The sequence below is a fragment of the Apus apus genome, chromosome Z (assembly GCF_020740795.1).
Source record: "Apus apus isolate bApuApu2 chromosome Z, bApuApu2.pri.cur, whole genome shotgun sequence".
Classification (NCBI taxonomy): Eukaryota; Metazoa; Chordata; class Aves; order Apodiformes; family Apodidae; genus Apus; species Apus apus.
Window position 1 is genome coordinate 25,393,905 of NC_067312.1, and position 17,003 is coordinate 25,410,907.

At 37.4% G+C, this 17,003-nt stretch overlaps 1 protein-coding gene across 3 annotated transcripts in view; it reads left to right on the forward strand.

Moving 5' to 3' along the window:
* Window positions 1–16,654, forward strand: part of TBCA (tubulin folding cofactor A) — a 31,003-nt gene extending 14,349 nt beyond the window's left edge. The window contains exons 2-4 of one of the 3 annotated variants that reach the window (XM_051643204.1): window positions 2,585–2,690; window positions 8,668–8,794; window positions 12,519–12,605. In XM_051643204.1, coding sequence (XP_051499164.1) covers window positions 2,585–2,690; window positions 8,668–8,793 — 232 coding nt within the window. In that variant the 3' untranslated portion in view covers window position 8,794; window positions 12,519–12,605. Of the gene's footprint in view, window positions 1–2,584; window positions 2,691–8,667; window positions 8,795–12,518; window positions 12,606–15,504 lie in introns of those variants that run through there. The other 2 variants (XM_051643202.1, XM_051643203.1) reach the window with 2 other exon arrangements.
* The last annotated feature ends 349 nt before the right edge of the window (window positions 16,655–17,003 follow it).

Below are 17,003 nucleotides of genomic sequence, written 5' to 3' on the forward strand. Positions count from 1 at the left end.
ACAAAGCACAGTGGAAAATTTGTATTTTAGATTCGATGTGTTTCTTTTTTTCTGCTACTTCTTCCATTCTGCTACTGAAATATACATTTGCTGCAGAAATAGTAGTAGATAAATATAGTAGATAAATACTCCTAAGTATTCCAGATATGAGAGATTTGGGCAAAAAATCCAGTTAAATTTAAACCAGGCCACCACATGCGGTCCTTAGGTGTTTGATAAAAGTATGCAAATTTGAATAGCACTCAGTTTGAAAAGTTAGTATGCACAGAGGGAGATATTAATATGAAAATGTAATGTGAAAACATAAGCAATGGCAAACACTGAGCCTTTTTGGTTTAGCTAAAAATTAAAATAATTAAAAATGCTGAGTTTAGTGATGCATGTTGCCTTCAGTTTCAATGGCATACTCATTTCAGTAAGTGAATCGACATAAAAACTGCATTTAATCATATCTTTCTTCCTCTGCCCTTCAAGGGAGTTTGCTGGTCTCATTAAAACAAAAAATCATCTGTCTCACAGGTTGTTTAAAATTAACTTTTTTGGAACTTAAGAACAGCAAAGCAAAGAATACTGTCTGGAACTAAATTAAGTAACCTTGATCAAACAATTAACTCGTCCTATATTAAATCAATATTTGCTGATGCTAATATTGGAGCTAGTTCCAGTAGCTGGAATTGCAGCCACTGATTTAGTGTCTTTATTATTAGTAATTAGTCTGCTGTCTTTCCCGAGTACTACTTCTCGAAGCTTGTACTTGGCTGACTTGTAGAAACTAGTCTAGACATACACCTACAGTACAGGCTCTACATGCTGCTAAAGCTTTTGTAAGGCTGAAGGCCCTCTCAGATGGTGTGACTCCGTGAGGGTTGACACAAGTTCAGGTGTATGTAAGCCCAACTTAGATCAACTGTTGTGAAGCCACAGCTTAAGGCTGTTTTAGCAAAACAATTTTTGATTATGTAAACCTTTAACAAAAGCAGAGAGAGTGTCTGCTGTTGCAACATCAGTATATTCTCTTTGGAATTTTTCTCAAGGTACTACTGTAGTAGTGTTTTTGTGGCTGTTTCAGTTCACAAAACGTTATTTCACCCCAGTACCATTCTGTCCATCCTCAGCAGCACTTCTAGTAGGATGCTAACTGTGATGAATTAGGAATGAATTTGCTCTGATGCACTTATGCACCCATGAAGCTCTCTATTACACGTTTTTTTTTTCATCTGCATATTCTTTACTTATTGGATCTGATTACTTTCTTTTGGCTATTAAGTTCTCCTTAAACTATCTTATACAGGCCGATCTGATGCTTATTTTTGTTTGAGGAATGGTCTCAGGTTTGCAGTAGCATCTCAATGTTTTGGTCCTGAATTAGCTGATCAGAAATTACTACATTATTCTCCAGATCCTGAAGGATGTTTTGGTTCTGATATGTAATCCAGCATATATCTAATTAATATATATAACAAAGTGTGAGATGCAATAGCAAAATTGCAGTAGCAACAAAAATAAAGTTTGATAATGGAATTACAATGTAGAAGTTACTGTAGCGCATCAGACTAGACCACCTTAATATTCCCTTCTGACCTCAAAATTTTTTTCTTAACTCTTGATTCCATACTTGTTAGCAAAAAGCATCCTGCTTCCACATACAGGTCCATTATTAGGACTAAAAGATAAATTGTTTTCCCTTTGAAAGACAGGCCATAGAGAAAATAGCTGTAATGTAGTTTATGGAACTGTTACTTCTGTCTGTAGTAGCCAAACCATCATAAAAGTAAATGGAGAAAACACTCAAAGGAACACAAGACTATGAAGCTACTTTTGGTAATTTGGGAATTTTGTAATTTGGGAATTTGACTTTTAATTGTTTTGTACAGAAACTAGGATGGGAAATAATGCCATTTAATGACTTGACTTGTAGTGATCAGGAAAAAAATACTCTGGGATCACAGTCTGTGAACCTGAAATCCTGTTTTGTTTATTTTCAAAGTTAGTACTAAGAAAGATGTCTATCATTATTTATCTAGTAAATGCAAGTGCAGCGGTGGTATTTGGTAGTAAGAAAGAGGAAAGACCACATAAGAGCCAATATAGGTCACTTGCAGAACTACCGGATCCTGGATCATGTTGAGAAAGTCTGGCAAATGCTGATAAGTGTTGTCTTTGCAGGCATCTTGTTTTGGCTACCTATGACCTGAGGACTTTTTTGAGATAGATAGCTTTCTTCTCTGTACTACTGTCTTTATTAGTAGTCATCCAGATCTATAAGGGAGCTTATGTGTTTCTTTAATGTATTTGAAATGAAGTACCAATATTTAGCATATTCTTTACGCATATTCTATCTGGATAAGCCCACAAAGAATCTTTACAAATGTTTTTATTTTAAATTCTTCTAATGAGAATCACTGTACGTTACAGCTAAATGCATTTCCTAGATGCATTTTTTTGCAGTGGTTAAGAACCTTTTTTTATTAAACTGTGTATTATCTTGCAGGGCTGCAGCTTTCAGGAATTTTTTATGTTATCAGTGATGTAACTTTTTGCTGTAATAGAATCAGATTAACACAATCACTTGGTTTAATTGCAGATTGGCAAAAGAAAAAGTTATGTATGAAAAGGAAGCAAAACAGCAAGAAGAAAAGATTGAAAAAATGAAAGCTGAAGCATGTGATGATTATGGAATTAAAAAGCAGGTAAAATATACTTAAGCTTGTTTTATAAAATCCTTCTTTGCTTTCATGTAATCATAGTAAACTGTAAATAAAAGAATGTCCTGTACCTTTTTCCAGACTCCTCTTATATAAATAGCAGACTAAAATCCTGGCAGTTATAAAAGTCATAATAAGCATTTGTAGAAACTTCTTTTACTCCAGAGTTACTGCCTGTGGATTACTTAGGACTTGGTGTCAGGATGGCTGTCACTCACTATCTATGTATGAGGCTATCATGGACTCTTTCACAGGCATAGCAGGAATCTGAAAGTATCTGGTCTGGATGCTTTTACGTAAGTGTGCCTGCTAGTTGCAAATGTTACGTGAAGTGAGAATGCTTGATAGTTAATATGAAGAGAAACATTTAAACTCTTGAGTATACCATTATCTCTGTGGTAAAATCACAGGCCTCAAAGAGAGCACTGGGTATGCAGCTGCTGGAGTTTGTAGTGAAGTCACTGACTAGCAATCTGCATGCTGTAGTTTCATCTGCTTAAGAGTATAGTTTAGTGTCACTATTAGAATATGATTTAAAGGACAGTGTCTGCAAATGGTACATGCTAGCTTGGAAGGAAGAGTGTCGAGTTTCCTTCTCATTGAGAGAGGCCTTATGTTTGGGAGATCTGTGTTTATTTTTTTACAGAAGGGTGGCACGTCTCTGTTTAGCTGAGGCCTTTATATTCTTTCAACTAAATATGTTGTATTTTAACTATGTTGTTGGGGTTTTTTTCTCAAGCATTTTCCAGATGTTTTCTCTTGAATCTACACAGAAACTGAAACTGTTAGTTAAAATTATTTTCATTTGTTCCAATAGTTTAGTGGCCTTGTGCTGTAAAACCTAGCTTGCTGTTTTCCCACCTTGCTTTTTAAACAATGGAATACATTAAACAAAGCTCAAATACAGAAATAAATGAAAAGAAGATCGGAGAAAGCCCCTTTAAAACAAACTAAACCAACCTTTTAGTAAGTTCAGATTCAGTTCATGGATATATGCCCTGTCTTGTTTTCATTATGCCATGGGAAAGAAATAAAGAATTTGTATACAAATAACGAATTGTATTTATAGAGCTGAGCTGTCTTATGCCTCACGAGAGACCGAGACTCCTACAAAATAGTAGTCTTTCTGAAGATCTGCTGGTGCTAACAAGAACTAATGAATGCAATTCTCATTTTTAGTGTCCCCCATTCATCAGATTATTTGACTGCACCTTGGTATTTCTGCAGTGATCTGCAAGATAGCACCAAAGTCAAAAAACAGCCGAGGCTGTGAACTTTTACTGTGAAACAAAATGTTACACACTACTTGAAGGTATCCTCAGAGACCAATGACAAAAGCCTTCACAGAGAACAGTCTCGATTCATTCAGAAATTGCCTAATACACTTTGAAAGCAATCAGTTCCTCCAATGACATCTTCACTTCTTGTTCTTTTAGTGTACTGTGCATTCTGGAAGTAATTAATATTTTAGATTATTAACAGTTTGGAGGCTCAGAAAGAATGCACACACTACACTTTTCATACGATCAAATCTAATAGTCTTAAAGAAAATGATGTAATACCAGGAGAGTTTGCTCAGAACCATATTTTGGATACAGTTAATACTTTGAGATGCTCTTCAGAAAAATGTGTAGTTACACATTTTAATAATTGTTTTTAGTTACTAATTCCTAATCTGAATAACTGTATTTATTTAAAAATATGGTTGTAGTCTTTATTTCAGTAATGAAAATTAACATTTGGATGATGAGAATGAATTAAATAATTTGAGACTAAGCGAATAATTTTAACTCTTATTTTAGCTGAGGTATTGGCTAAACCACATGTATATACAAATCAGTTCAGAGTTGAGGGAGGGATGCTTAAAAACCTTAAAATCATTACTCACCTCTCTTCTCATTTAGCTTTCTAGTTACAACTCTGCAGAACGCATGGTTTAACAGTACAGAAGTGACTATGGAAAATATTACTTTAAAATGAGTAATGCCATTCCTACGGCCTATGTAAGCTTTAGGGCATGTAAGGATGATTCAGTCCCTTTGTAGAACAATTGGGTTTGACACTGAATTTTTCTCCTCACTCCTTATGCAGGGGGGCAGCTTGTGGTTCCTGTGAACTCAAGTGATCTCTAGCCGAAGCAGTGACCAACAGGGGTTGTTTGCAGTTGTTAGGTATTAACTTTTACCTACACTGTCCAGAATGACTTATTTAATGAGGAGCAGATTCAGTACTCAAAACCAGAAAGGACAGTTTTCTTATGGTGCTGCTATACACTGACCAAGGTTATAATTTGAAGACCATGAGAAGATTCTTCCAGTAACCCAGGATAGTTCCCTTCCTCCCATCTGAGTATGTGGAGGCCCAAGCATGCTTTATCTCATTGTAGTTGGCTTCCCCCCTCATCTGCCCCCATGTCTGCATGGCACCAGTGTGTCAACAGCACCTGCAGTACATCAGCAAGTTCACTAATGACCAAAACAGGCCATTGTCTATGTATATGTTAATCAGCACAAGTTTTATTACCTGCCCCTACTGTGGTTTGTTTCCTCCGAGCCTGACCCCTGATCAGGGCTCTGCTGCATCAGGTCCTCATTATGGTTAGCATCAGTATCCCAGGGCTTCCACCATGGCAACACTATGCTTCCAATAAAGCCAGAGCTTTTACTTACTGAGTGTCATACCTGATGGGTTCACACCTGCTTTCCACATACATTACCATTGTCCTGGGTGTAGGTTGAATTTGCAGTAGTTGCTGTGTCTCAGCTCGTGTACTTCAGCTGAATCTGTGCTGGGTGAGAACTACCTGAGGTAGGTTGTATATCACAGGGAAAGAACTTCCAGCATTATGGGGCAAGGAAGGCCTTCCTTTTCCATTACTGATAGCTTATTCTTAAAAAATGTAAAAACCATACTATCTTGTGATTTTCTTTGTCTACAAAAGCCACATAAGAAATGTAGAATTTAGGGGAAAGCTTATAAACATTAATTTCAGCCATACTGGCAGAGAAAACATAATAAATGAAGAACAGTATTTGGGGAAGAAAAAATACTGTGGAAGAAGATTTTTTATCTCAAAATCACACAATCGTCAGCCATGAGACTTGTAGGGAAAATTATTAAGAACTTCAATAAAATACTACATTGAAAACAGCCTTATTAAAAAAAAACTATTTTATACAAAATTTATCAAGTTTGAAGAAGTTCAACAAACATACTGTAAGACTTTTTATGTATTCCACCAGGTGTAAATTCTGCATATAGTTTCTTTTTAGTTCTGTATATAGAACCCTGACTCATAGCAGCAAGTAGTGCAACTGTACTTCTGTGAGGATTTTTCCATAATTAAGCCTTCATTTTTACACAGATGTAAATGATTCTCGGTATATGAAGACTTCACACAGAGCTTCATAATGCTTCACCTGTAATAAAAACTTTTCACACTGAAATCACTCATGAGTGCAGACTAATGACAGGAACCAGTAGTTTTCTATATTTCTGTGGTTGTTGATGTGCCTCATACATAAACATCCTTTCCCAGCTAATGCTTTTATCTTGATGCTGGTTGTTCGTGGAAGAAGCCTGAGGTATCTATCTAGTTTTTATTAACTGTCATATTTTTACTGATAGTATTTCATTTTTAAGCTACCCTATAGTTCTGAATTACTTCCCAAGAAATGTCATCCCCAGGTAAATTAAAATCCAGTGAACTTAACATAGTATTTGCATGCAAAAGAGTACATCAGAGTACATAAACTAAGTCTTGCTAAGACACAGTTTTTTACAAGTATTAATAAAAACAGCAGTATTTGCTTTGTTGAGTGAAAGGTATCTCCTGAAAGAGCTACAAGAAATACATTGGTAAACAATGTATGCTGGAAAATTATTTTGGAAGATGAGTGCTGCTAATCTTGTTACTGAAGGAGTTCTTTCTGAAAGGAATGTAATACCGCTGTGTAACTTTTTCAGAAGCTCAGTTCACTTTTTACATTTTTAGCTCTTTTCATGCCCCATGTAATGGGTTCAAAAAGAATTTCTTACCAATCAAGTACAGTAAGATTTGGTGAAACATACATTTTCACTTCAGTCTGATTATTTTCATAATTTTTTAATTCTTCCCCACCACCCCCCAAAGAATAGCTGATCTCTGCTTAATAATCTGAACTATAGCTCTAGTTGCTTAGGTAAAGAGACACTGGACATGCTAATAAAGTCTAATGCTCCCCCTTATATATTTGGACAAAGTCCTTAACAAGGACAGTTAGTTTCCTTAAAAACTAGGAACTTAGAATTCTCTGTACTAAGTACAGAATAATATTCCTAACATACAACTGGTATTAAAAATGCTGTCCAACTTTGGTTTTATTGCCTAATGTGCTTTCTGAGAGAGACCAGGTGATGAAAGCTCATTACTGTGATCCTCCTTCTTCCCTTGTTTTCCAAAGGCTGTTTTCCCTTTTATCTAGGCAGGTCTAAGTATCTTTTGGATTCCAGATTTTATGGTTTATGCTGAAGATTAAAGTCACTCATGCAGGATTTAGAGTAAGTTAGTATGATGATACTCCTGTAGTAGAAAAGACCTGGCACCAATATGGGATATTAATTTCTTCTTCAGTTGGGCTCACTTTTCCTGTGCTGTAGAGGGAGGAAAATAATCTGGACTTGACTTCTCTGCCTTCTGTCTATCTAGGGAACATCCCATGTCTGTTCTGCCTCCAGTTTTAGCACAAATATTTCCCCAGACATTTCACATCCACAAAACAGACAGAGGATTCCTCACAAACCAAACCTTCTGGCTTATTTATACACATCTAACCAGTGTGCTACCTTTTCAGGATCTGTATCTTATCTTAAGAACAACCAAAAAAAAGCAACAGAAAAAAACCCCAACTCTCTCAACCTCTCCCCCAAGCTTAACTCCCCTCCACAAAAATTGTGTGAGGTTGGCAGAGAAAAAAATTGGCTATTATTTCTGACAAGGTTGAGCCCTTGCTATTAGAAGAGCAAGTCTTTCTTTTGTTGGTGTTTTCTTTACACCACTCCCAAATAAACCTCTTCATTCAGATGGTTACTGCCTTGTACCTGTTTATAAGGTGAGGTTTGCAAGTGTATCAACATTGATCTGTTCAGGTAGAATTTTGAGTTGCTGAGAGAAATGTGCTGTATGTTGATTAAATTACAATTTTCTGTAATAGATAATGATCCATTATAATCCACTAACTTAATTTTCAAGGAGCAATATCTTCAGTTTATGATACAGCTTATTTAATTAAAAACTTTTTCAGGGGAGGACACAGAGCTTTGCTTCTGTCCTCTGAAAAGCAGCACCATTTTTTAGCTTCAAGTCATGTGGTGTTCTCGCACCACACCCTGGTGCTGACAATGAAGAAAACCTGACAGTTGCACATTAGTGGAAAACAGTCAGTGACAACCTGTTTTCCAGAAAGACCAGAGGAACTTTTCTGCCTTTTGTGTCCTAAAGGGATTTGCTTCAGAAGAAACAGGATTAGCCCTCACCTGAGAGGAGCTGCAGAGAAAGCTCATTTGAAATACTGAGGCATTACATCTAGAGGGATTTCTTCTCCTCCAACTTTCTTGCTACAAATAGTATGAAGCCTGTGGTTAATATATGGCGGTTTCAGCACTTGAAATGCTCAAACACTATAGGAACAAAACCATGTTCTCCAATTCTTCAATGCAAGCTTCTCTTTGTGGTCCTTCAGAAGCATTGTCATCAATGTATTTGACAACTCACCTACAATGGAGTGCAGTGTGCTCTTGTATCTTGCATTTGTGGATAGTTCAAGCTTCTTTTGGGCCTCCTATGTGAAAATAAAACAAGTTGCTTCAAATTAAATAGAACTAATAAAGCTTGGTGTCCTACAGTTTTTGTGCAAGGTTTTTTTCCTGCTTTTATTAATTTAATGCTGTATCTCCTCTGAGTTCCTGCCTTCTCTCTGGCCAGCCTTCTACATCACCTGTGCTGTCCTACTCCGTATTTTCCTGCACCACCATCCTGGCCCAGCACATGGTGCTTTTATATCCTGTGGTAACCAGTGAGGTGAGGAGTAATACCATCCTGTGGATTTAAGGTACAAATACGTTGATTAGCCAGTCAGTAGGCTACAGCATGAGTGTTTGTATTACAATTTCTTCATTAGTGGGATGATTAATTTTGGAACCGTTTGGTGTTCCTGATACCTAGAGATGGCCTTTTGCTTTTCGATCTCTGTCCTTCCATCACGTATGGCTGCAATTAACCAATGGATTGCAAGTGTTGTACAAACTTTCTGATGAAAAGTAGTTCAAACCAGTAGCACTTTTCTTAGCAAACTTAATTGCATGTCTTTTCCTTCCTACCAACTTTGAGTAGAGCTCTACTGTTACGATTATCTGTGCAGCAGTGAAAGGGCAGGTGATTATCAGGCAGTATTTAAAAGCATGAAAATATATATTCATGTGTGTATGTAATTGGTACATATATGACTCACTCATATTTATCAGGTTGGGTTTTTTTAGCCTGTCATGCCTGTGTTTAGAAAACCACTCCTGTTACATAAAGCAATACTGTGACTATACCCTGTGACCCTGTAGTTCGCTAGACTGTCCTTCTAAGATCAAGGAATGACAGAGAGCCCTCTGGAGGTTTCCTTGTTGTTTTCAAATGATTTGTGTCTCTGCATAGCTCTCATCTCTTGGTTAGCTGTAGGTCAGCAGGGAAAAAAAACCCAGCAATAAACTCTGCTTCCATCTTTTTGAAGCAGATAAAACTCTTGTCCTCATTATATACACAAAATTGCTTCCTGTTGCAGCACAACTGGTATTGACACTCAGACACAGTAATACTTAATTGTATTTCTGAATTGTCAGATATTTGTTTCAATGTGTTTGGGCAACCCAAAAAGTAAAGAATCTGCCTATAGTAGCTTTGAGCTTTCATTTTGAGACCTGTTAAAAATCAAAGTTGCTTATGTTTAAAGGTTAATGTTAAAAGGCATTACCTCCTCAGCTGCTTCTCACAGAGTTGTGCTTGGCCCGTGTGCTTGTATCTTGAACGTGTACAGTAATTGTCTAATTTTAGTTATGGCGGCCTTCCACTTAAGCATCTGGTAGGTGGATCTATGTGTTTGCACCTGTTCTATCTATCACTGCAATCTGGAATTTACGGAAAACAGATTTAAGGGTTTTGAAGGGTGCATTATGCACACCGGTTCTTTGACATCTGATCCAATTAACAAAATATCCACATTGCATTTAGTAAATAGGTTATTTGCAACCCAACAGTTAAGAGAGCTGTATCCCATCTGAACAAACGGCCTTCTTTCAAAAGATGCCAGACATCTACTCCTTTAGTAGAAACACCTTCAATCCTGAAGGACAACTGACTAGAAATGGGGTGGGTTGAAGAGATTTGTTTAACTGGCTTTCTCAGTACACTTAAAGGAAAGGGGACATCATCCCCTTTCCTTTATAGCCACAATAGCTCTTTTGGTCCTATGTGCAGTTATTGACAACAAATTCAATTTGCTTTTCCCTGAAGATATTTTTGTGCTTTATTGCTTTTGTCTTAACACTGTATTTAGATGCACTTCAGTTACTCCTTTTTTTTTTTTTTTAATACTTCTGTTTGGCATTCTAATTCACGGAAACCTTGTAGATATTTATGGATCTTTGCAGAGTCAACTCATTTTCCTGTAATAACTTCCTTGTGACCTGCTTGTAATTTAAATAACTTGAAGCCAGAAAATCTAGCAGAGTTTTGATGGAATTTGGAGAGCAAACACTTTAAAAATGTCAGTCCTAAAGCTTGTATAAGTATTTGAGCTTTTGACTTGGGGGTTGGACTCAATGATCTTCAGAGGTCCCTTCCAACCCCTAATAATCTGTGACTTTGCTCTATTATATATATTTTTAACAGTAAATGGTGTGTCTGGCATTATCAGTATTAGCTGAAAAAATGTGTTTTATGCAGAATATATCAAAGTTTGCATACATAGTTATGTAACCAACTAATAATACTGGTTCCACAAAATTCCTGATCTAGTCTCTTTTTGAACCTACTGAATAGCTACCAGTATAGTTCCAGGACTTACTGTCCTGTTTTTTATTTATTAATGCATAACTGCAGGCAAATGTAAATAAAACTCAGGTACACCTTTGGATCTCAGTCAAATTCTGTTTGAACAGAGTGAATGGTGTAGTTTTTCCTCTTTTGCTACAGCAGCCAGGACTACAGCTTACATATTCTAGATTTATATGCCTTCCTAGATTACATATTGAGTGGCATGTATCAAATAAGTTACTACTTTTCATATTATCTACCAGCTTTACAGTACAAAACTATTTAGCAATGCTGGCCTAAGCAAATCATTATTGGATATTCTCACTTCTCTCCATATTCTTTATAGGATAAATTTTTACTGCATAAAGCAAAAGGCATCATCTTACGCAGTTTATGATGCACCTGATTCTGTGGAAGTTAGAAACCTTTATTTTATACATTCACTGCTGAAAGTGTAATATGCAGAGTTTGTATTCTTATTTTAATACAGTCCAGCACTGAATGCTTAAAATAAAGGGATGCTGTTGATGAGAACTAGAACTTGGGGGTGCTTAGCTTTTTTTAAAAAAAAAAAAAAAACAACGTTTGTCACCCATCTTTCCTTCATTAAAGTAGACAGGTTTTGCCCAAGGTTTTTAGAAAGAAAACTAGAAATAACACTTTTAGCCCTTTCTCTTAAAAATTACTTGAACTACAAACTTAAATATATGACACTTAAAACCGCAGTGATAATGTCTTACTATATATGGCCTTCCTGTATGCATAAATACATTCTTTGCTATAGCTTATCTTCACTTTTACAATGCATTAATCCAGAAAAGAGAATACAACATAGGAATGACAGAATGAAGTAAGCCATTTAAAGGGAATGCCTTCTGTTTCCAGTTACTCTGAATGCAGAAAAGGTTTCATATTTAAATATCTAACAAATTTTTATTTCTAAGTAGATTTAAGTTTGCACAACTTCTCTACTCCATGGCTGGATTTCAGATACAGAAATGTTCCATGAAATAAATGTTGCCCTGTTTAAATCTGTAGTTGTTTTGTGTAGGAGGAGGCAGGATGTTCAGATTCAGTGGGGTGCCAGTTTAGTAATTTTGTTCAAAGTGCATGGTGAGAATAATCTTTCTCCTAAAATGAAGCACAAGGATAAGTAATAACTTTTTATGCATGATAAGCATCAAAAATATGAGCCTGCTGGTCTTTGCTTTTCGTTTTTCTTTACTTTTGTCTTTCAGTCAGAGCCTCCTGCAGTGTGCACACAATGTGATCAATAACTCAATAACTTTTTTCATGCAGTAATTATCTCTATGTGGTATTATCTGAGCAGTGTTTTTCTTTATTACCCAAAAGATGCAGGAGATATTTATATAACCAGCTGATCCCATCTTGGATGAAGCTGCTTCACAACAGCAGGAGAAAGTTTGTTTTAAATAGCCTTTTTAACAAATGCTGTATGGAAGGCTTACCAGGCAGTACATTTTTTTCCAAGGGAAAAATTATACTAAATACTCTTTTGCACTTAATACTTAAATTAAGCAAAAAGTAAAAGTATCCTATAGATGAAGAATTTTAAGCAATTATGCTACATTAGTTTATTTTAATAAAAAAAAAACAACTATTCAGAAAATAGGTTCAAGTGTTCTGGATGTCCTAGATGATGACTGAAATATTTTCAGAGTAAAGACTTACCTTAAAAAAAAATATACCTACCTGGAATATGTTCTCATTTCATTGGCTTCTAATTTTCACAGATCGAGATCTTACAGGAGTCGCGAATGATGATTCCAGACTGTCAGCGCAGATTAGAAGTTGCACATGCAGATCTTACTCAACTACTAGTAAGTATAGCACCATAACCCACTGGTCATGAAGTGCTGCAGTTCCTTCATGAACTTGGATAAACTGGCTTTTCTGCAGTGCAATGGCGGCATATTAGAACTGGATTGAAGAATTACCTTTTATAGGTCCCAAGACTAGCATCCTATAACATACCAGTATTTCATTTTAGGTAAAAGTCTATGCAGACTTGGTCTTCAGTCCATGAAGATGTGTGTTAGAATGTTAGAAGCTGTCTTTAATGGAATGTACACCCATCATACACTTAAATACTGAACTGCTAGAATAGACTCTTGAGTTCCTTTGCTAGTTGCATGATCATAAAAAATAGTTCACCTGCTTTGGTTAGTTTTCTAGATAGTGTAGATGTATATAATAGGCTTGCAGTGAACTGAAATAATCAAAATACTTTGCTTACTACTTTCATTGTGCTGTGGAAAAGAAACAAAGACAGCTGAATCCTTGGCAAGTACTGCTTTATGTTTTATTAGTGATATTTTAAGATATGAATACCTGCAAGAATAAGTAGTACTTCATACAAATGGAAACAAAACTATACTAAGTTTGGAACCTGTGCTTATTTTAAAAGCTGTCTTTTCACCAAGAATTCAGCTACACATGTAAATGCTACTGTGTGGCTAGAAATCCATACCCTAAATTAAGCCCCAGACACATTTGATGGCTAAAATGCAAATCCCTGCTCAAAGGACAGCCCAGGGTTTCTCATCCTTGGGCAGTATGCTTCTACTATTTTCAAAAATAAATGCTCACCACCTGACAGGATTTAGGGTCCTTTTGTAATTCAGCTAGCTACTTGACAGTGCACTGGTTTAGATTTCAGTGGCATGCAGAAGTGGTGTTATTGCAACATACAGTGTGTACGAACTGAAAACTAGGAAGGGGGGGAGTTACTGTTGTTAAGAAACTGGAAGTCTTCAAGAGGTCTTCTTTTGTTGCTCAGCTCACATTTAATACTTGTATTAAAGTCAAATGTAGATAAGTGGTTTTTTAATTGTTAATCTGCTTAAGTTTTTTCCTAACAGCGTTAGGAAAACTTGTTTTGAGGTCTGTTGTTACTGGTTCCAGTTATACTATCTCTTCATTTTAAGTGTTTAACAGAATAAAACAGATCTATGCATATAGGTCAGATTTCCTTACACATGACAGCTATTATCTTGGACCTTAAGCAGAAGAAAATAAATTGCCTGTGCTTTGAGTCACGTAGAACTAGTGTGTTCCGTGATGATACATCCCTAGTTTCACAGAATGGTTCAGGTTGGAAGGGATCTTTACGGTTCATCTAGTCCAACCCCCCTGCAGTGAGCAGGGACATCTTCAACTAGACCAGGCTGCTCAGAGCCCCATTCAACCTGACCTTGAATGTTTACAGAGATGGGGCATCTATCACCTCTTGGAGCAACCTTTTGCAGTGTTTCACCACTCACGTTGTAAAACATTTCTGCCTTATATCTAGTCTGAATCTACCCTAATTTAGTTTAAAACCATTACTCTTCTTCCCATTGCTGCAGGCCCTACTAAAAAGTTTGTTCTCATCTTAGTTACGAGCCCCCTTTAATTATTGAAAGGCTGCAATAAGGTCTCCCCACAGCCTTCTCCAGGCTGAAAAACCCCAGCTCTCTCAGACGTTCCTCATAGCAGAGGTGTTCCAACCCTCTGATCACTTTTGTGGCCCTCTTCTGGACCTGCCCCAACAGGTCCACATCCTTCTTGTGCCAAAGACACCAGAGCTGGACATAGTACTCCAGGTGGGGTCTCACCAGAGCTGGGTAGGAGAGAATTGCACCCCCTTGACCTGATGGCCAGGCTTCTTTTGATGCAATCCAGGACAAAGTTTTCCTTCTGGGCTGTAAGTCCACATTGCCAGCTCACGTCCAGCTTTTCATATACCGGTAGTCCCATGTCCTTCTCCACAGGGCTGCCCTCAATCCCTTCATCCCCCAGCCTGTATTGATAATGAGGGTTGCCCTGACACAGGTGCAGGACCTCGCACTTGGCTTTGTTGAAACTCATGGAGTTCACATGGACTCACTTCTCAAGCTTGTCCACGTTCCTCTAGATGGCACCCTGTCCCTCAGGCATGTCAACTGCACCACTCAGCTTGGTGTTATCTGCAAACTCACTGAGGGTTCACTTGATCCCACTGTCTGTGTCACTGATGAAGGGATTAGGCATCACTGGTCTCAGTACAGACCCCTGAGGGACACCACTTGTCACTTATCTCCATCTGAACACTGAGCCATTGACCACCACCCTCTGAATACAACCATCCAACCAATTCCTCTCCAGTCAAACACTGTCATCACTCCATCATAGAAGTCCACTAGATTTGTCAGGCAGGACTTGCCCGTGTTGAAGCCAAGCTGGCTGTCTCAAATCATCTCCCTGTCCTCCATGTGCCTTAGCATAGCTTCCAGGAGGATTTGTTCCATGATCTTCCCAGGCATAGAGGCAAGGCTGACAGGCAGGTAGTTCCCAGGGTCCTCCTCCCTTTTTCCAGTCATATGGGACTTCTCCTGACTACCATGACTTTTCAAGTATCATGGAGAGTGGCTTGGCAACTAAATTAGCCAATTCCTTCCAGACTCCGGGATGCATCTTTTCAGGTCCCACAGACTTCTGTATGTTTGCATTCCTCAGATGGTCACAAACTTTTATCTTCTCTTACAGTGGGAGGGAACTTGCTCCCCTAGTCCCTGTCTTCACTCAAAAGTCCATCCAGTCAAGAGGTGTGGGAGGAGAGGTTGCCAGTGGCAAAAAAGTGGTTGGATACCTCAACCTTCTCATCTCTTGTTACTGGTTTTTTTTCCATAGCTGTCTTCTTAAATATAACCCCATAGCAATTATTTTCATAGTACTCAAAAATTTTCTTTTGTATTCCAGGAGAATGAAAAAGAATTGGAAGAAGCTGAAGAGTATAAAGAAGCACGTTCCATACTGGAGTCAGTGAAGCTGGAAGCCTAGAAGTTTTTCAGTACTCTTTATATGCATTAGCACTGGGTCCATTCCACAGTTTTAATTTGACTATGGCTCTGTTACTCTTGTTGACTTGCTGAAGTTCCCTTTACGCAAACTGGCCTTTCTCTAACTGCAAGATGCATCAAATAAAGGATGTTCTGAAACATCTGTGTGTTCCATATTCAGGCAATATAGAGAAACATTTCTAGTTCATCCCAATTACAAAAAGGACAATAAAACTTATTTAACATAAGTGTAATGGCTAATATACAGTATTTAATCTGAACAATTCAGGCTGAGAAACCAAGTTTAGCTATGCAAGGAATGTGCAGGACCAATAAATACTTCGGAATGAAACATAATCATAGAATGGGTTGGAAGAGAACTTAAAAGATTCATGTAATTCCGACCCTCCTGCCATGAGCTTTGGAAGCACCTTATATTTCAAATAATTTCAAGCCATTATAGCATAACAATCAGTACTGAAAGAGAAGATGGACTAAATGACCCTTCAAAGTCACCCATCATTTTTCTATGATGCAATTTATCTGTAATTGTATCAGGTATGCACTCCTTGTTTATCTATGAGCCCAAGACAGAATTAAGAGCTGATTCCAAATGATTTCTCAGTTTGCCTGGGATTGACTCATAGAGCCACATTCACACAATTACCATTGATCAAAATTCTGTACTTTTTCAAGAAGCAGAATTTAGTATATGCCTAGTATGTTTTTTGAATCTGCTGATTCTGGACTGAATGCTTTTCCTGAAAGCACCTTTGTTTTTAAATAAAGCTCAGACCCAGAAGATGAAGAGAACTAATGAGTAAGGGAACAATCCTTAATCTGCCTGGAACACCATTAAAACATTATCTACAAAAACTGTGATTCTTTGAGAATAGTTTCTCCAAACAGCAAACAGTAAGCTCAGCTAACAAACAATAAAGCTTTTTAAATTCTTTTTTCTAGTTTGAAAGTGCTCTGGCATGTTCCTTAAAGGCAACACAAAGCACAGTGTACCTTTTGTGTGGTGCTATACTGAATACTCTTAATAAAAGTTTTGTTAATTTGCCTGAGTTTGGGTAAACTGTGGTTTAAGTACCTCTGTTTGTGTACCTTAAGCACATCAAGAGTACTAAGTCTGCTTCTCCATCACTCTTAAGCACTGCTCGACAGATTAACACCACCACAAGATTTCTGATTGACTGCAAAATGACCTGCCTCTGAAGTGACCCCAGATCAGTACCTAGACAGTGCTAAGAGGTGAAAACTTTTGTGACACTACTACTTCATAAGAGTACACACACACCTTTTTACCAGCATTGTTTCCCAGGCACATAACTGTCAGACACCACATAAAAGAACTGCTGTTGAGAAGAACCTCTGTCTGAGTACTGATTTCAGCCAGCTTCTTCCATGGTCCTT